At 38.4% G+C, this 20489-nt stretch overlaps 1 protein-coding gene across 2 annotated transcripts in view; it reads left to right on the forward strand.

Moving 5' to 3' along the window:
* Window positions 1-20489, forward strand: part of HEPH (hephaestin) — a 95146-nt gene that overhangs the window by 3880 nt on the left and 70777 nt on the right. The window contains exons 2-8 of one of the 2 annotated variants that reach the window (XM_057312165.1): window positions 7327-7532; window positions 9385-9629; window positions 11197-11409; window positions 12077-12259; window positions 13319-13573; window positions 15597-15765; window positions 17208-17344. In XM_057312165.1, the coding sequence (XP_057168148.1) occupies window positions 7357-7532; window positions 9385-9629; window positions 11197-11409; window positions 12077-12259; window positions 13319-13573; window positions 15597-15765; window positions 17208-17344 (1378 nt within the window). In that variant the 5' untranslated portion in view covers window positions 7327-7356. The remainder of the gene's footprint in view (window positions 1-7326; window positions 7533-9384; window positions 9630-11196; window positions 11410-12076; window positions 12260-13318; window positions 13574-15596; window positions 15766-17207; window positions 17345-20489) is intronic. The other variant, XM_057312168.1, reaches the window with a different exon arrangement.

Here is a 20489-nt window from a genome sequence, read left to right on the forward strand (position 1 = left end):
CAAAAAGTCAATCTTGATGGGGGTTCTATTAGAAAGGCTTCCGGGATTACAGACAGGCACCCAAGATTAGCTCAGCATCCCTGTGTTCAGTTGAGTGACCTTTTGTCTAGAATAAGCTTATCCAGCCCAGTGTAGCCCAACACAGAAAGAGAGATGGAGGGAGAGAAGGGAGCATTTTCGCATTGAAGGAACAACTTGCAAATTCTAGGGAAAACAGTAATGCAAATTGTTATGAGTAATGGAGACCAGGCCCATGTGGCATTTTGATGACAGGACAATGAGGTAAAGGAAGGAAAGGCTTGACTTGCTGCTGAATTTCTCGCTAAGGTTATTTTCAAGTGTATATTAAACTATGTCTAATTCCAAGCAGCCCAGACATTCATTCACCCTTTCTCTCTCCCCCTCTCTCTCTCCCTCTCTCTCTCTTTCTCCATCTCCATCTTTCTCTCTCTCTGTTTCCCCCTCTCCTCCTTGGAGCACCTCTTCATTCAGCCTTTCTTTTCTTTTCTTTTTTCTTTTCTTTTTTCTTTTCTTTTCTTTTCTTTTCTTTTCTCTTTTCTTTTTCTTTTCCTTTTCTTTTTCTTTTCTTTTCCTTTTTTCTTTTCTTTTCTTTCTTTCTCTTTCTTTTCTTTCTTTTCTTTCTTTCTTTCTTTCTTTCTTTCTTTCTTTCTTTCTTTCTTTCTTTCTTTCTTTTCTTTCTTTCTTTCTTTCTCCTTCCTTTTTCTTTTGACTTTCTTAGGACTCTTGCTTACCTTACCTACTTCATTTCTTTTTTTTACCTGTCCCTTGTATTTTTCCTCCTCAGTCTGGCCTTTCTTAAGACTTCCTGCTATGAACTCAGCTGAGAGAAAATAGCCCTGCCCAAGTGAAAAGTTTTTATAAAGATTTACATCCTTTATCTCATCAAATTTTCATAGAAAACTACTGAGGAACCCAAAGCAGAGATTATCTTCATTTAAGAGATCATCACCATGTATGGCTCAGGATATTAGGTGACTTGCTCAGTGTCATACAACTAACATACGATGATTCCAGAACTAGAACCTATTTTTTTCCTAGGGTCTGAAGATTTTTAGTTTTACCCATTAAATACCCAGGTGATCCTTAAGGAATTTTTATGGGTTTTTCCCTTTCTTCTGTTTTTATAGTGTATTGTAAAACCAAATTAAAAAATGACAATAACAACAATAATAGCAACAACAAATGCAGCTTTGGGAAGAAAAAAGAGGAAGTCAGTAATTAGAGACAAAGAAAACTACTATTTTTCAGGTGACTATTAAATCCTCAATGCTATCTCATTCAAATACAACTGAAAACAGTATTCAAACCTAAGTTTATCTGATTCAAAAGTTCTGATATTTTCTATTCTATCATGTTGCTTCCAAAGAGACAAATCTCAGCCAAATACTTGTACCCGTATGCTTAGCATGTGTTACTGTATATAGGAACTTATGAGTGTGTACATGTTGTGGCTCTCTATAAAATGTTAAAGCTTTATGATCTTGGCAAGTTTAATTTCTAAACCTATTTCCCATCTGTAATAATAGCCACTAATACTTTTTGATCACTTACTTGAGCACTTGATTACTTATTTGTGTCCTGTGCGCTTATAGATTTATATTCATTTAATCCTCAAAACTACTCTGAAATATAACTAATAGTATTAATTCAATTTCAAAGATGAAAACACTATGTCTAGAGAAATGAAGTGGTTTATTGAGTCATACAGGAAAAGTGGAGCCAGGATTAGTTTAAGTAGTCTGATTTCAAACATTGTGCCCTGGATGCAAAACAGAGAAGACAATCCCTATCTCACCAAAGTTTGAGAATTAAAAGGATGGCAGATATAAAAATCATACTATGTAGTGGGAAGTGTTAAGCAAATGCTAGGTAGTATTTGCTCCCAGGTTTTATTGTCTGGCTCTTTTGGTCATTAGTCACCACTTTGAATGCTTGTTCATTGTATGCTTAAGGTCTGTACTAGTTTATTTATAGTGTATTTTCACATCTATTATGTGCTTCTCTAATTGTAAAACACTTACCTGGGGCAGTTTTCTCTCTAGTTAAGTTAATTTAAGGCACAACAGCTTTGCTGGCATCTTCCTGAAAAGGAAGTTTAAATGAGGCCCATGTAATATCCAGACTTTTATCAAACCAAAGACACCCCCTTTCAGTCAAGTGTTCCAAGGCATTTATGTTACCTTATGTGGAACTATATTTGGACACATGTAAATGCACCTGTGTTTTATCAGTGAATGTATTGGCAGAGTGTAAGAGTTTAAAAGGATTCATTGAAAGCTTTTTATGTAAAATACTTTTTGTGGTTCTGCATTTTTGCATTTCATTATATTCTCAAAAATTCATGACCCCAAAAAGGTAAGAACTATATACGGCAGCTCCATTATATTATAGGTAGGGAAACTCTGCCTCACTAAGGTGAATTGCCGAAAGTCACTCTTTGAAATCAGTGGCAAACTTGAACCAGAGTCAACTGGTGGGAAAATGTATGTTTTTTTTTAATAATAGTATTTTTTATTATATTATGTTAGCCACCATACAGTACATCCCTAGTTTTTGATGTAAAGTTCCATGATTCATTAGTTGCATATAACACCCAGTGCACCATGCCATATGTGCCCTCCTTAATACCCATCACCAGCCTATCCCATTCCCCCACCCCCTCCCCTCTGAAGCCCTGTTTGTTTCCCAGAGTCCATAGTCTCACATGGTTCATTCCCCCTTCTGTTTACCCCGCTTCTTCTTCCCTTTCTTCTCCTACCGATCTTCCTACCTCTTATGTTCCATAAATGAGTGAAACCATATGACAATTGTCTTTCTCTGCTTGACTTATTTTGCTTAGCATTATCTCCTCCAGTGCCGCCCATGTTGCAGCAAATGTTGAGAATTCCTTCTTTTCGATGGCTGAGTAATATTCCATTGTATATATGGACCACATATTCTTAATCCAGTCATCTGTTGAAGGGCATCTCGGCTCCTTCCACGATTTAGCTATTGTGGAAAATGCTGCTATGAACATTGGGATGCATATGGCCCTTCTCTTCACTACGTCTGTATCTTTGGGGTAAATACCCAGTAGTGCAATTGCTGGATCATAGGGTAGCTCAATTTTCAACTTTTGAAGGGACCTCCACACTGTTTTCCAGAGTGGCTCTACCAACTTGCATTCCCACCAACAATGTAGGAGGGATCCCCTTTCTCCACATCCTCTCCAACATTTTTTGTTTTCTGCCTTGTCCATTTTTGCCATTCTGACTGGTGTAAGGTGGTATCTCAATGTGGTTTTGATTTGAATTTCCCTGATGGCCAATGATTTTGAACATTTTTTCATGTGTCTGTTAGCCATTTGTATGTCATCATTGGAAAAGTGTCTGCTCATATCTTCTGCCCATTTTTTTAAATGATTTTTTTATTATATTATGTTAGTCACCATACAGTACATCCCCGGTTTCCAATGTAAAGTTTGATGATTCATTAGTTGCGTATAACACCCAGTGCACCATGCAATATGTGCCCTCCTTACTACCCATCACCAGTCTATCCCATTCCCCCCCCAAGGCCCTCAGTTTGTTTCTCATAGTCCATAGTCTCTCATGTTTCATTCCTCCTTCTGATTACCCCCCCCCTTTCTTTATCCCTTTCTTCTCCTACCGATCATCCTAGTTCCTATGTTCCATAGATGACAGAAATCATATGATAATTGTCTTTCTCTGCTTGACTTATTTCACTTAGCATTATCTCCTCCAGTGCCATTCATGTTGCAGCAAATGTTGAGAATTCGTTCTTTCTGATAGCTGAGTAATATTCCATTGTATATATGGACCACAACTTCTTAATCCAGTCTTCTGTTGAAGGGCATCTCGGCTCCTTCCACGATTTGGCTATTGTTCTTCTGCCCATTTTTTGATTTATTTGTTTCTTGTGTATTGAGTTTGAGAAGTTCTTTGTAGATCTTGGATAGCACTCTTTTATCTGTAGTGTCATTTGCAAATATATTCTCCCATTCCGTGGGCTGCCTCTTAGTTTTTTTTGGCTGTTTCCTTGGCTGTGCAGAAGCTTTTGATCTTGATGAAGTCCCACAAGTTCATTTTTTCTTTTGTTTCTCTTGCCTTTGGAGATGTGTCATGAAAAAAGTTGCTGTGTCAAAGAGGTTGCTGCCTATGTTGTCCTCTAGGATTTTGATGGATTCCTGTCTCACATTGAGGTCTTTCATCCATTTGGAGTTTATCATTGTGTATGGTGTGAGAGAGTGGTCAAGTTTCATTCTTTTGCATGTAGCTGTCCAATTTTTGAAGAGACTGGTTTTTTTCCACTGGATGTTTTTTCCTGCTTTGTCAAAGATTAGTTGCCCAAAGAGCCGAGGGTCCATTTCTGGGTTCTCTATTCTGCTCCATTGGTCTATGTGTCTGTTTTTGTGCCAGTTTCTTGTTGTCTTTGTGATCACAGCTTCGTAGTACAGCTTGAAATCTGGCAATGTGATGTCCCCAGCTTTGTTTTTCTTTTTCAACAATCCCTTGGCGATTCGGGGCCTTTTCTGGTTCCACACAAATTTAAGGGCTGCTTGTTCCAGTTCTTTGAAAAATGTCATTGGTATTTTGATTGGGAAAATGTATGTTTGTGTCTCTTTGTGGCACTCTAGCTGTAGCTGTTTATGGTATACCTACAGAGCCCCCGTCATCACTTTTGGCAGTAGACACACAAAGATATGACATCCACCTTCAAAGAGTTTATAGTCCAATCTGGGAAATAAAGACAGTTCATAAGCCAGCTCACAGAAAGGTAACAAAAATACAAAGCCTAACTTAATGCAATTGTGTATTATAGAGAGTAAGTAGTCTTTCAGAGGACACTGGTATGGAGAGCCTACAAGAGGCCTTCTGGGGCAATTAGGATTTAAGTTAACCCTTAGAGTAAAAATATAGAACATATGGTGTGTCAGAAGACATTAAAGATAAATAAACAAGCTGTATCCAGGTGGGAGAAGGGGAAGGAAACCAGCAGTTACTTTCTGTTATGTTCTAAACACTAATAGTACAGGGGCCCTTTCACGTAAGTTTTCTAATTTACTTCTCCAAGGTTGACATTATTATACATATTTTATGGGTAAGAAAACAAGTTTAGAGTGGTTAAGTATTACCCAGGTCTACACAACTGGTGAGTGGGAGACCCAGGTTTTGGAAAGAAAAACCAAGGAACAGGTCTTCCTCTATATCAAGGGCTTTCTGCCAAATGTCATATGGAGACTGGGAATTAACACTTGGGCCACTGCTGTGGTCGAAGGACCTGAGATTTTGTAGGGAAGTCTATTGTTCTGTTTATTAACCAAGGTCAATATCTAGTCCTAGCCAGGGTAAATATCTGGGAATTTCCTATCCATATGTGAGTCTGTGCATATATTTGATTTTCTATTTTTGATTCATAGTCCCTATTTCATGTGTTTAGGACTAAAATTTAGTGAAATAGTTTATAAAAACCACTGAACATGGTGTTTAGCATATAGTAATTTCTCAGTGAATGGTAGCTTCCATAATTATTATCCTCATCATGAATGATATCAATTAGGTGTATCTTTTTCTATATGAATATGTATGTCTGTTTTTAGAAGTGATTATAACTACATGTGATTGCGTGTATGGAGCTTTCCCAGATATAGGTATGGCTATATGCATGTTTTCTGTGTATATATGTATGTGAGTGTGCAAGTATATTTTGTGGAAGATGGTAACGTATAGTGATCAAGAACATAGGCATTGAAGTCATATATTCTGGGCTCACAACCCAATTCCACTGATTGTTAATGAGATGACCTTGGGCAAATTACTTTACACTTCTGTTCTGCAGTTTCTTCTTCTGTTATATATGGATAATAATGGCATATGCTTCATAGTGTTGTTGTGAGAATTAAATTATTTAATCTACATAAAACACATAGAATAGTGTCTGGCTTGCCATATACATACAATAATATTGATTTATTATTATTATTATTATTATTATTAAAGTAATAAGTCTCTGTGTGACAGTGTGGTTTTAGTTGTGGATGCAAGTGTGTGTATTCCTAGTTTTAAATAAGACAACATGCACTTATGTCTGCTTTTAGGTAAGATTGCATACACTTATGTATATGTGTATTTATATTATTGTCTGTGTTTCTGGGTTTGACTGTAGCTATATGTGTATTTATATTATTGTCTGTGTTTCTGGGTTTGGCTGTGGCTGTGTATTATTTGACTGAATGGTTCATCCCACCCCCAAGAAGTCTAGCCTTTTGGTTGATGTACTGGAATGAGTGGCTGGAGACAGTTCTGATTCTGATTCAGGGTTGGTCTAATAAAATGGGTTGTGCGTAGCAGAGGACATTTCTTCTGAGAAGTGAATATTTCCCTCACATATTTTCACTTGTTTTGTTTCATTATTCACTTTTTTGAAGTATAACACACATGCAGAAAAGCGCACAAATGCTAAATTCATAGTTCAATATATTTTCACAAACTGAATACACATGTAGATCAAGAAAGATAACATTACCTAGAAGCCTTTATCCTCTTCTTTTCTCAGTCACTTATCCCTTCCTAAAGAGCAAACACTATCCTGGCTTCTAACAGCATAGATTAGTTTTGCCTGATTTTATTCTTTACATAAATGAAATTATACAGTATGTATTCTTTTGTCTGGTTTCTGGTGCCTTGTTTTTTTCTGCAACATTACATTTGTGAGAGACATCTATATTTTTATTTGTAGTTGAAGTTTGTTCATCATCATTGCTATATAGAATTCCATTGTATGAATAAAATACAATTTAGTCATTCATCCTACCGTTCATGGACATTTTGTCTACTTCCATTTTTAGTCTATGAACATTCTAGTAAATGTTTTTTGGTGAATTCTTATTTGTTTTTAAACAATTCACAGAGGATGGAAAGTGGTAACAAAGGAAAAAGAAGCATAGGGAGAAATTGGGGACTTGATTTAGGTACCAAGTGAGTCAGTGACCCAATCAGGTTACTGATGCCTATTTCCTGATTTTTGGGCCAGAGTACATTCTTCCTTTTACACTGCTGAAGGAAGTGTATCCAGACTTCTAATCTGAAAGAAGCGATGCGTAATTATCACTGTAAGTGTCTTTTCAACTTTGCTCTCCAAAGTCCAATGTACACAGATCATAGAATGTTTCTTGAACTGAAAGGGATCAGGTAAGGGAGAGATTCTGGGCTAATTGGTTTTTGCTTTTTCAGGCACTTGGTTTGGCTCTTGCCTCTTTAGTTTTCCAGAAACATGCAAAGCCTTTTTTTCTTTCTTTCATACCAGCAGCTATTCATTTGCCAGTTTCCCAGACTAATGTGGGCCATGGAACCAGGCCATCTCATCTGGGCTCTGTTGTTGACACAAACTTCGTGGCCCTCTCTGACTGATGGGGCCACTCGGGTCTACTACTTGGGCATCCAGGACGTGCAGTGGAACTATGCTCCCAAGGGAAGGAACGTCATCATGAACCAGACTCTGGACAATGACACGTATGTTTACTCATTTGTGTAATTATACCCAGAGTCAGGGTGGGGGACACACTTGAGGTCAGGAGGCCTTTTGAAGATCTTTCTCAGGGTGTGCCAGCAGCCAGCTCCTGATCTCCATGGCCATATACCCAGTGTAATGTTTGCTGGTAAGAGGGCTGGTTGACTCAGGAGACAGCGACCTACATGGAGTCTGCTTTTCCACACTGAGATGCCTCAGCATTTTTAGGGTCCTAAAGGTAATTCCATATTCTCTTGATCTGAAAATATTTTCAAAAAGAAAGAAACATGAAATATATACAGTATTTATAAGATGTGTGTGATGAAACTATGCTCCCATAGTTGAGTGGAACTACCTTGATTTTGGATATGTTAAAATGTGAAAAAATATAGTAAGCCTCAGAATCGAGGAAATAATAGTAATACTTATCACTTATTTAACAATCTCTCTGCAACAGCCTCCATACTAGAAATTTACATACTTTCTCTCACCTTATTCTCACAAAAGCTCTAGGAGGTGAGTATGAATATCCTCATCTTACACTGGAATTTAAGCCTAGGTAATGTGGACACAAAGCTAATACTCTTCTCACCATTCTGCCTTCCACAGATTCCATAAGATTAACCTTTCTTAATCTTAGAACCTTGCTGATGTTCCACAAATATCTGTTGAAAAAAAAAGAGTGAATCGTGGAACATTACATCAAAAACTAAGGATATACTGTATGGTGACTAACATAACATAATAAAAATTATTATAAAAAAAAGAAAAGAAAAAGTGTATTAAAGAATCTTTTGTGATCTTGAATCACTTTGCCTCCCTAAGCCCTCAGAATTTTCCAAAGTTGACTGTAATATCTCAGAACTTTCTAGTAAGTATTAGAGTAAGAAAAGCAGCTATGTTTTTTGGACAAACTGCCTTCCTATCCATCTAGTTTTGGAGTAACAGAGTCTTTTTATTAGAGGTGTCCTTGAAGGATAACTTCATTATCTTCCACCCCCAATACTTTGAAATAATAGTTAGCATTTATTAATCTTTCACTGTTTTCCAGGCATTGTCCTAAGCTCTTTATGTATTTTAATTTTTGTAGTCACTGGTATCATCTGTCTGAACTTGGTACCATGATTATGTCCATTTTACAGATGGGGAAATTGTGCATAAACAAGTTAACTAACTTGCTCAAAATCCCACAGATTTGGAAGTGGCTGCATGGGCATTTAGTCAAGTCATCCTGGTTCCAGAACTTACGATCTCAACCACTATGCTATAAGATCTCTCATATATAGCTAGATGATGCAAGGTCAGGCCATTTGGACTGGGAGTTGATCACTTAAAAAGAGTCAGTCCATAGTTGATTGTCTCCCCATTACTATATATTAGGTTGAACCGTGTGAAATCGCCTTTTTTGGAGGTGAAAAGTGGTCAAACATCAGCAATTTTATATGCTTTATTTTTTTAAAGATTTCGTTGTTGTTGTTTGTGTGAGAGAGAGAGAGCGCAACCACAAGTGGGGGGAGGGGCAGAGGGAGAGGGAGAAGCAGACTCTCCCCTGAGCAAGGAGTCCCAATGCGGGGCTCAATCCCAGGACCCTGGGATCACGACCTAAGCTGAAGGCAGGCAGGTGCTTAACCGACTGAGCCACCTAGCACCCCAATTTTATATGCTTTAATTTAATGCTTCCTATCGTCTAACAGACTCTAACCTTCTGTCTTTTGATCAGTACAATCTCATTTTCCCTTGTTTTGCCCTAAACAAAAATAAACATTTTTTTTGGTCAGCTTCTTCTGGAAAAGAGCTTTCCGGAGGTTTGAAGACTATGGCAAAATTCTGAGTTTTTCTCTTCTTCCTTCCCAGAGTAGCTTCCAGCTTCTTAAAATCTGACAAGAACCGGATAGGGAGCAGCTACAAGAAAACCATTTACAAGGAATACAGAGATGGTTCATACATGGATGAAATGGTCCAGCCTGCTTGGCTGGGCTTCTTGGGGCCAGTGTTGCAGGCTGAGGTGGGAGATGTCATCCTTATCCACCTGAAGAATTTTGCCACTCGTCCCTACACCATCCACCCCCATGGTGTTTTCTATGAAAAGGACTCAGAAGGTAAATCAGACCACCCTTTCTTTCTCCTGTCCACAACAAATATTCCATTTATTTTACTAACATTTGAGAGAGAGGAGCTAGGGATGAGAATAGACTTTTTTCTCCTTATTAATCTGAGGTAGCAGGGGTACTACCAGAAGAAGTGATAACTAATGTTATCACTTCTGCTATTCATATGCTGTGACTTTGGGCAAGCCACTTCCCCTCTCTGTGCCTCATATTCTTCATTAGGCATATGGAGATTCAATCTGGTTTGTATCATGAAGAATTACTTGAATGACATTTCCATAAAATATTTGGCTGTGCTTTGGAAGGAGAAGAGTGTGCTGTGAATGTAAGGGAATGCTATTCTCGTGTCATGGTGTCCTGAAAGGTCCATTTTTTTTCCTCAAGAGGAAGTTCAGTTTACTAATCTGCATTCCCCATCCAATGGCCTATAATAATGACACAACAGGGGGTGAGGGGAGTAGAAATGGAATCCAGGTTTTGGCTAGGACGTTAATTCCTGTATGTCCTCGGACAAGTTATTTTTCTTCAGTTGTCTCCTCCATAGAAAAGGTAAGTGGGCCAACTGATCATTAAGTTGGCTGCATTTTTAAAAATTTAATTCTAATATAGTTAGCATACAGTGTTATATTAGTTTCAGATGTACAATATAGTGATTCAACAATTCCATACCTCAACCAGTGCTCATCGCAAGTGCCCTCCTTAATCTTCATCACCTATTTCACCCACCTCCCCACCCACCTCCCTCTGGTAGCCATCAATTTGTTCTCTATAGCTAACAGTCTGTTTCTTGGTTTGCCTCTCTCTCTCTCTCTCTCCCTTTTTCCCCTATGCTTGTTTGTTTTATTTCTTAAATTCCACATATGAGTGAAATCATATGGTATTTGTATTTCTCTGACTGACTTATCTTCCTTAGCATAATACTCTCTAGCTCACACATGTCATTGCAAATGGCAATATTTCATTCTTTTTTATGGCTGAATAACATTCCATTGTATATATATACACGTCTTCTTTAACCACTCATTAATGGATGGACACTTGGGTTGCTTCCATAATTTGGCTATTGTTAATAATGTTGCTATAAACATAGGGCTGTATGTACCCCTTTGAATTAGTATGTTTGTATTCTTTGGGGTAGATACCCAGTGGTGTGATTACTGGATCATAGAGTAGTTCTGTTTTTAATGTTCAGAGGAACTTAAGTTGGCTTTAGATTGAAATTCCATAATTGTCTGCTTTCTGTTTTCTAAAGTGAGTGCTTGGAGGGGGGAATTCTGTCTTCTTTCTTACTTTTAGGTCACTGGCTTTGTACTAGGATACTCTTAGATCAGGCTGTGAAGCACTTTCCATGGCCACAGCTCCCTCTCCAATGGCTGTCACTTCTCCACCCATTGTTGATGTGAGGTCTGGGAATCTTTGGCTGGATATTACCTGAATATGTGCCCTCCTCAGGTCATGAGGAGCACTTTCCCATATGTCAGCCCTCTCTTGGCTTCTATAACTGCCAGGCTCCCTCTCACTCACCTTGAGACTGGGCATGTGCAATTTCATTTTCTAGGCTCCTTATACCCAGATGGTTCCTCTGGTCAGCTAAAAGCTGATGACTCTGTTCCCCCGGGAGGCAGCCACATTTACAACTGGACCATTCCAGAAGGCCATGCACCCACTGATGCTGACCCAGCATGCCTCACCTGGATCTACCATTCTCATGTAGATGCTCCACGAGACATTGCAACTGGCCTCATTGGACCCCTTATCACGTGTAAAAGAGGTACAGGCCCCAAGGGTGAGCTATTAAGATGCAGTGTTAGATATCTACAGGAAGAACTGATGTAGCTGAATCACCTACATATTAAACAGCAACCTAAAAGGGAAATTCAGTGCCCTTGTTTATTAGCAGGAATAAATCCTGCTAAACTTTTTTCCCCACTATTTTCCCTATTTTATTACTTTTTAAAAACCTTAATATTTTCTTATTTAATTGTAAAACCTTGAATTAGTAATGATGGGAGTCAAATCACATAAAAAAAGGTGTGTGACAACAGTTTAAATGTGGTTAGGATCAAAAGTGTAGCTATCAGGGTTTGGGGAGAATTGGGGACTTCATTGGAAATATGGTATATTTATGTATTTTCAGACCTGGAAGACTTGGGTATTGCAGGAGTATGGTCAGATTAAGGCCCTGGGTTGAAGATACAAGCAGGAATGGTGGGAGGGAATTATTCTCAATCTTATATGTCCAACCTTCAAGTCCTAGGCTCAACTGAATTGAGTTTAACTGGGAAAATAGAAATTTGGAAACAGAAATTAGGAGCAGAGGTCTTATCTGCTTTTCTGTTGCCAAAAGACTCTTACTATTTATTTTTATTAGTACCCCTTGCAGGTTACCGTTGCTAAAGAGAGAAGGTTCTCAAGGGCACATTTCTTACTTACTCTAGGAACCCTGGATGCGAATTCCCCTCCTCAGCGGAAGGATGTGGATAATGATTTCTTCCTGCTCTTCAGTGTGGTAGATGAGAACCTTAGCTGGCATATCGATGAGAACATTGTCACTTACTGCTCAGATCCTACCTCAGTAGACAAAGAAGATGAAGCCTTTCAGGAAAGCAATAGGATGCATGGTAAGCTGGGAGAGGGTGGCCACACCATGACACTAAAGACTGATAGGTCTCCACTGGGCCTAGCATTTGGTGGATACTTCCATATATTTCACAAGAATGAAAAGTAGTAGTTATCTTTTCCCTGTTTTTACTCCTCAAAAGAAGTAAGAGTAGTAGGTACCTTTTCCCTGTTTTACCTATGAGGAAATTGGGGCTTCAGGATTACACAACAGATAAACTGCACAGCTAAAATTCCAACACTGATCTGTCTGACTGCACAGGCTGTGTTCTTGCCATTAGGTACCTTGCCTCCTAATGTGTAATAGCTTAGGTTATTTATCCAAAGTCATGTACTTTATTCTCAGTGTCTCAGGGTGAGGGTTGCCCACTGATATAATTAAACAACATTTCTTTGTCCCAAAAAGTTTGGGAAAATTACTCACTATGTGGGGAAAAATAAAAATTATTTTTAAAAAATGGTCGGCTATAAAGAAGTTGATCACCTTAATTAAATTCAAAACAAACTAAAGACACAAAAGCCCTGAGGCATGGGTAGATAGCTGATTTTAGTAATAAAAACAAGTTGATTTTATTTTTGTTTAATTAAGAAAGAGATTTATGTCCCTTTTGTGCCAGAGATGGTCTCAAAGCCAGACAGTTCCAAGGGAAGGAGAAAACTCAGAGGGAAAATGTAAGGGATGGCTTGGACAGCTCAAATTTCTCTTCAGTTTTATACAAATTACTTTTGATAACCATGGTAATTAGCTAACTTGAAAATTCTCCTGTGGAAATTTCAGAAGGAAATTGGCCTGGAAGGAAAAAATAGTTTGTAAAATAAACCCCATTTATTAGAAAGTTTCCTCAGATTGCTGGGTTGGAATCTTGGTTCTACTGCTTAATTGTGGCCTTGGGAGAGAAGTAACTTCATTTCTCTGAACCTTGGTTATCTCATTGTTTGTTTGAGATCAATGATATCTCCTTATTTTCCCAGGCTGTTTATGAGATTTTAAATTAACGTATATGGTCTCATCAGGCTGTACTTTCCTAACTCTGATATTTTCTTTGGATTTTCCTTTGCAGCAATCAATGGCTTTGTCTTTGGGAACTTACCAGATCTAAGCATGTGTACACAGAAGCGTGTGGCCTGGCACTTATTTGGCATGGGTAATGAAGTAGATGTCCACACAGCTTACTTCCATGGACAGATACTGACCATCCGGGGCCACCGCACTGATGTGGCTCATATCTTTCCAGCCACCTTTGTGACTGCTGAGATGGTGCCTCAGGAACCTGGCACCTGGTTGATTAGCTGTCAAGTGAATAGTCACTTGCGAGGTGAGATCCAACATCTTTCACCCTTGAGGTATAGAAGGAAGATGACATTAATGGTCATCAGGAGCCAGGAGCCATAAGATAGTCTTTCAGATGAGACAGCTAGGTATAAAGGATGAAATACTAGATTGGAATTTTGGGACTTAGCCAGGTTTTTCCGTGAATCAGCCATTAACTTGCAGGGTGACCTCAGGGACATCTCTCTGGGTTTTATCTTCCCCACCTCTAACATAAGATGGTATAGAGATGGATAAACAAACTTTTAAGCTGTTCTTCTTTGCTCAGAATTCTAAGGAGTTAAGACCTGGAGGTATTTGCAGTTTATTGAACAGACAGTGAAGGAGAGATTAAAGAAGATGAAGGCTTCTCTGAGAGAGCTTAGAGTATTGTGGACAAGTAGTGACACTCTAGTTGGGATGCAACAGTAATAGGGGTAGAAGGTTTAGTTTTTAGAGTGAAATTTGTTGAAGAAATGGCATAGTGCATCAAGGAGCATCAGAGGAGAGGAGGGATATATGAGACAATGAAAAGAGCACTAGACAAGGGATTAGAAGGTTTGAGTTATTGTCTCAGCTCTGTGAAAAACTCACTGTATGACTTTGGAAAAGTCCCTTCCCATGTATAGGCCTCATTTGCCACATCTATAAAATGAGGGATTTGGTCTAAATAGTCTCTAAGATCCTTGCCAGCTCTTACTTTCTAGAATTATTTGATATATGATAAATTAGGTAGGCTTCAGGAAAGTAATATGAGTATGTGAAAGTAGATTTGAGTAGGCGAGGAGTTATAGACTGGTAGGATAATGAGTCTGTGGTGGTAGGTTTGACCAACAGAGGTCATTTACCCATGCTCCATCATCAAGGGCCTGCTTTTGGTCCCAAAGGTACCTGGGTAAGAGAGTATGAATGAATATGGATGGAGGTTAGGGATGCAGCACAATAGTGAAACAAGTATGGGCCTTAGGGCCAGCTAGATAAGCCTGAATTCAAATCTTTGTTCTACAAATTGTTTAATTAACTTTGGTAATTCATATAACTTCTCTGAAAGAAAAAAATGAACATAAAAATTTGCAGTTAAAAGATAGGAGATTAAGTCTCAGCTTCACCATGACTAGCTGTTTAATCTTGGGCAAGTTAATTAACCTTTCTGATCCTTGGTTTCCTTCATCTGCAAAATGGGACATTAGAAGCCTGTTTCACATGATGGTTATGAGGATTGAAGGAATGTACATAGGAAAGCACCTGCCACAATGCTTGGCATGTAATACATATTCAACAAAAATTAATATTATATTTCCCTCCTTTTTCTTACCTCAAATTTCTAATTTATGAATTTCAGATTTCCTTGGGATGATGTGAGTTTCAAATGTGATAGTATACTTGAATGACCGCTAAAAGTTGCCAAGCAAATATAAGGCAGTATCATCCATTATCACTATGCCTCAATGTAAATTTTTCCACATTTGGAGATACTATTTGGAATTCAAATTTTCCTGACATTCTCAAGTCTGCAGCTTCTTCTCCATGTAGAGAAGATGTTCCATTCTTTGGGGAACTTCTCACTTTACATGTAATTTACTCCTCTCTCTTTTTTTTTTTCCTTACTCGCTCTTTTTAGAACGCAATGCTTCCACCAGCCCAGTGTGATAGACATCCCTATTCCCTTCATTTACAAAACATGGGTTAAAGTTCAACTCTAGAAAGTGAGTGGCAGAAAGTCCTACAGAGAGTGGTAAGAATTAGACTGGAACTCAAGTATTCTGACTTCAAACTCTGTGATGTTGCTACAGTGTAAGCCTTTTGCAGAAGCAGAAATGAGGATCTGGTAAATGAGTCAATTGTGGTTAGCAGGTGAAGGTATTTGAATTCCCACATAGGCTCCTTTTCTTCCAGCCAGGTTCTTGAGGAATGAGAGAAAGTGGCCTAGTGAAAGGTGGGAGGGAAAAACATTGGAAGGAGGAAAGTGGGTCATCTGGCTATAAGACCTGTTGGGTGGAATGGAGCTAGCCATGATGTTCTTCCTCCAGATGGCATGCAAGCAGTCTACAAGGTCAACTCTTGCTCCATGACCCCTCCTATGAACCAACTCACAGGCAAAGTTCGGCAGTACTTCATTGAAGCCCATGAGATTCTATGGGACTACGGCCCGATGGGGCATGATGGGAGTACTGGGAAGAATTTGAGGGAACCAGGCAGGTAAGAGGCGGTGAGCCTCCTCCCCCAGCTTCTCCTCCCTTAGCTTCTTCTCCCCCAGATTGTGGGCCCAGCTCAACACCTATTACTCCCTCTCAGAAATCTCTCACTTCTCTTGGAGGTTACAATCATTGGCTGGAATTACATGACACAACTGTTAGCCAAATTCTTATGGTCCCCTGGAGAGCTTGCTCTTGGGAATCTACAAAGCTTTTTGTAGGGTTTTGTCACATTCTCAGCAAAGGATTCAAGCAGAGTTTGAGATTGTTTCTGCTATGATCCCAGGCTGCATTAAGAAAATAAGACCCAAAAGAAACCAGAACAGTTGAAATGACAGTTATCCAACTCTTCTTTATTTTACTCATTGTTTACCTCATTGTCCCTTTCTTTCTTTTCTATAATCTGAGGCATTTGAGCAGGAGTGTAAAAGCACTCTGAGAAATATAGAAAAGCAGGAGCAACCTGCCTTATAGCCATTCTATTCTCATCCTTTTGGAGGAATTTCTCCAAATTCTCCTGCCTCATCCATTACTCAGATGTAGGCAAAACAGGGCAGAAGGTTAGTTCCCTGTTCAGATGCTAGGCTTTAAGTTATACTGACTCACTGGGCTATCAGTGATTCCAGGTCTTTTACAGAAGAGATACTTAGTGAATGACTAGGGGAGTTTTGGGAGAAATATTCTAGGGCACACATCATGTTTATCCTTCCAGTAAGAAATAATGGAATGAATCTGCAGAAACCATAAGAAAATGGGAACTTGGGTCTCAGCATAGCTTCTAGAATCTCCAACTGTGCTTGCTAAGTTAGTGGGCCTTCATTTTGAAATGAAGAATATTTTTTAAAGATTTTATTTATTTGAGAGAGATAGAGAGCACAAGCAGGAGGAGGGACAGAGGGAGAGGGAGAAGCAGACTCCCTGCTGAGTGCGGAGCCCAACATGGGGCTCAGTCCCAGGACCCTGAGATCATGACCTGAGCCAAAGTCAGTCACTTAATTGACTGAGCCACCCAGGTGACCCAAAATGCAGAATATTTTTTATTAAGGTAGGAAAGGATCTTGAGTATCTGAGGATGATTAGGACAGATGTAAGGCTATTTAACTTCAGAGGGCAGAACTGGTCCCATTATCTGAAACTTACAAGAGAAGAGTTTAGCCTACTATAAAAAAAGAACTTCAACCATTAAAACTATCCAACAGTAAGAGGGATTGCTTTCTCTGAAACTAAGTCCCCTGACTTTTGAAAGACTCAAGTGGGCAGAAGTAGTGTATTACTTATTAGTGGTGTTATCAAAGGAGACACCTTCACTGGGTGGAATTGAACTGGGATGATCTCTGAGGTTCTTCCTAAATATAAGTATTCATAACTTGATGAGACCAAGGGTGAGATGGGGATATATTTGATACATAATTAAGTCATGTGACATTTGTCTTTTCGATATGTCAGTGGCTCAGATAAATTCTTCCAGAAGAGTTCCAGTAGGATTGGGGGCACTTACTGGAAAGTCCGATTTGAAGCCTTCCAAGATGAGACATTCCAGGAAAAGGTGCAGCTGGAAGAAAATAAGCATCTTGGAATCCTGGGTGAGGAATCCTTAACTTATGAAATGCATTGACTGGAACCTGAGAACTGGGGAAGACTTAGAAACTAGAGCCTGGAGGTACCTCAGAGGTACACTTGAAACAAGCATCTCTCAAACTGAGTTCCAAGGGATAAGTGTTTGGTGAAAAAAGCTATGAGTCTGAACGTGTTTGCTAAACACTAGGTTAAATGTGGTCAAATAGTATTCTTTGCTGCAGGGCTTCTCAGTGCTTTGTATTTATTTTTGTCCATCAAAAATATCCAAGATGGGACTAGAGTATGTAGAATTTATCATACTTAATTACTGAGCCTTTTATTAATGAACATCTTTTGGTAGCACTGTTATATAGGTCACACTTTTAGAAGTGCTTCTGTAAGTGTATTTCTGAAGAGCTATTTAAAGCAGTAAAACTGTCCAGGTTCTTGGCAATATGAGGCCAGGAACAAATTGACATTACATGCAGGCATGCTTGCTATGTTGAGGGATGCAGTACAAGGTTTAAAGCCTGGTCTTGGATAAGGTATTCAGCTGCACAGATTTGGGTAAAGCACAGTGTTGAAATGATATAGCAAATTTCGGTGTGGTTTAGCCACTTGGTAGAGCTAGGAAGTAAAATAGATTAGATGGAAGAAAACTTTGGTAATGAAAGCAATGTAATTGACCATGTTCTGGGGATAAGTGTGTGACAGTTGATTCTAGGAGATCTGAACGTGGACAATAAGACTTACATTTGCTGGACATGAATATATGAAGAGCAGAAAACCACTTTGGGAAAGAGGGTGGGCAGTGATTAAGAAGCTATCGTTAGCTGGTGTCCAGGATTAGTCTCAGTCTTTTATTCTTCAATAATTTTATTGGGGTAAAATACACATAACATAAAATTTACCATCTCAACCATTTTAAGTGTACATTCTAGTGGTATTAAATACATTTGTAATGTTGTGTAACTATCACCAACATCCATCTTCACAATGGATTCCATCTTCACAACTCTTTCCATCTTATAAAACTGAAACTCTATACCCATTAAACAATAACTTTTCATTCTTCCCTCCCCCTAACTCCTGGCAATAACCATTCAACTTTCTGTCTCTATGATTTTGACTACTCTATGTATCTCATATAAGAGGAATCATACAATATTTTTCTTTCTGTGACCAGCTGATTTCACTTAGCATAATGTCTTCAAGATTCATCTATACTGCGGCATGTACATAGTTTCCTTCTTTCTTTACTTGACATCTATCATTCCCATGCCTTTATTTTTTATTAAGCTTTTAAATTTTAATTCCGATAACATACAGTGTTATATTCCAATAACATACAGCATTATATTAGTCTCAGGTGTACAATAGTGATTAAACAATTCTATACTTCACCTGGTGCTTATCAAGACAAGTGCCCTCCTTAATCCCCATCACTTATGTACTCCAACCACCCATCCACTCCCCTCTGGTAACCATCAGTTTGTTCTCTGTAGTTAAGAGTCTATTTCTTGGTTTGTCTCTCTCTCTCTTTCTTTTGCTCCTTTGTTTTGTTTCTTACATTCCACATATGAGGGAAATCATATGGTATTTGTCTTTGTCTGATAGACTTATTTCATTTTGCATTATACTCTTCAGCTCCATCCATGTTAGTGCAAATCACAAGATTTCAGTCTTGTTCATGGCTAAATAATATTCCATTGCATGTATATAATATTTTGCTTATCCACTCATCCATCAGTGGACACTTGGGTTGCTTCCACATTTTAGCTTTGGGGAATAATGCTGCTATGAATATGGGTGTATAATATGTCTTTGACACATGCTTTGGATACTTTTCAGTATATGCACAGAAGTGGAAATTCTGGGTCATATGGTAATTCTATTTTAATTTTCTAAGGAACCACCATACTGTTTTTCATGGTGCAGGCACCATTTTATATTTTCACCAACAGTGCAGAAGAGTGACAATTTCTCCACATCTTTGCCAATGCTTGTTTTCTGTTTTGTTTTGTATTGTTTTGTTTTTGTTTGATAATAGCCATCCTAATAGGTGTGAAGAGGTATCTCATTGTACTTTTGATTTGCATTTCTGTAATAATTACTGATGTTGAACATTCTTCGAAGTACCAATTGGTCATCTGTGTATTCTTTGGAGAAATGTCTATTTAAGTCATTTGCCCATCTTTAATTGAGTTGTATAATTTTTGTTGCTGAGTTTTAGGAGTTCCCTATATATTCAGGATATTGATCCCCTATCAGAGTTATGAATTACAAATATTTTCTCTCATTTTGTGGGTGGCCTTTTAACTTTCTTTATAGTGTATTTTGATGCACAATTTAAAAATAATGAAGTCCATTATGTCTACATTTTTCTCTTATTACCTGTGTGTCTGCTGTCATATCCAAGAAATCACTGCCAAAGCAAATGTTGGGAAGATTTTGCCATATGTATTCTTATCAGAGTTGTATAGTTTAGATCTTAAATTTAGGTCTTTAATCTATTTTTAATTTTTTATTTAAATTCAGTTTAATATATATTCTGTTTTATTAATTTCAGAGGTAGAATTTAGTGATTCATCAATTGCATATAACATAGAATGCTCATTACTTCAAGTGCTCGCCCTAATGCCCATCACTCAATCATCCCATTCCCCCATCCACCTCCCCTCCAGCAAACCTCAATTTCTTTCCTAAAGTTGAGTCTCTTATGGTATGCCTCCCTCACTGTTCTTGTCTTAGTTTAATTTCCTTCCCTTCCACTATGTTCATCTGTTTTGTTTCTTAAATTCCACATATGACTGAAATCATATGGTGTTTGTCTTTCTCTGACTGGCTTATTTCGTTTAGTATAATACCCTGTAGTCCAACCCACATTGTTGCAAATGACAAGATTTCATTCTTTTTGATAGCTGAGTAGTATTCCATTATATATATCACTTCTTCTTTATCCATTCATCTGTTGATGGACATCTGGGCTCTTTCCATATTTTGGCTATTGTGGACTTGCTGCTATGAACGTTAGGATGCACATGCCCCTTTGAATCACTATGTCTGTGTCTTTTGGATAAATACCTAGAAGTGCAAATACTGGGTTGTAGGGCAGCTCTATTTTTAACTTCTTGAGGAACTGCCATACTGTTTTCCAGAGGGGCTGTACCC

This window comes from Ursus arctos, chromosome X, assembly GCF_023065955.2.
Source record: "Ursus arctos isolate Adak ecotype North America chromosome X, UrsArc2.0, whole genome shotgun sequence".
NCBI lineage: Eukaryota > Metazoa > Chordata > Mammalia > Carnivora > Ursidae > Ursus > Ursus arctos.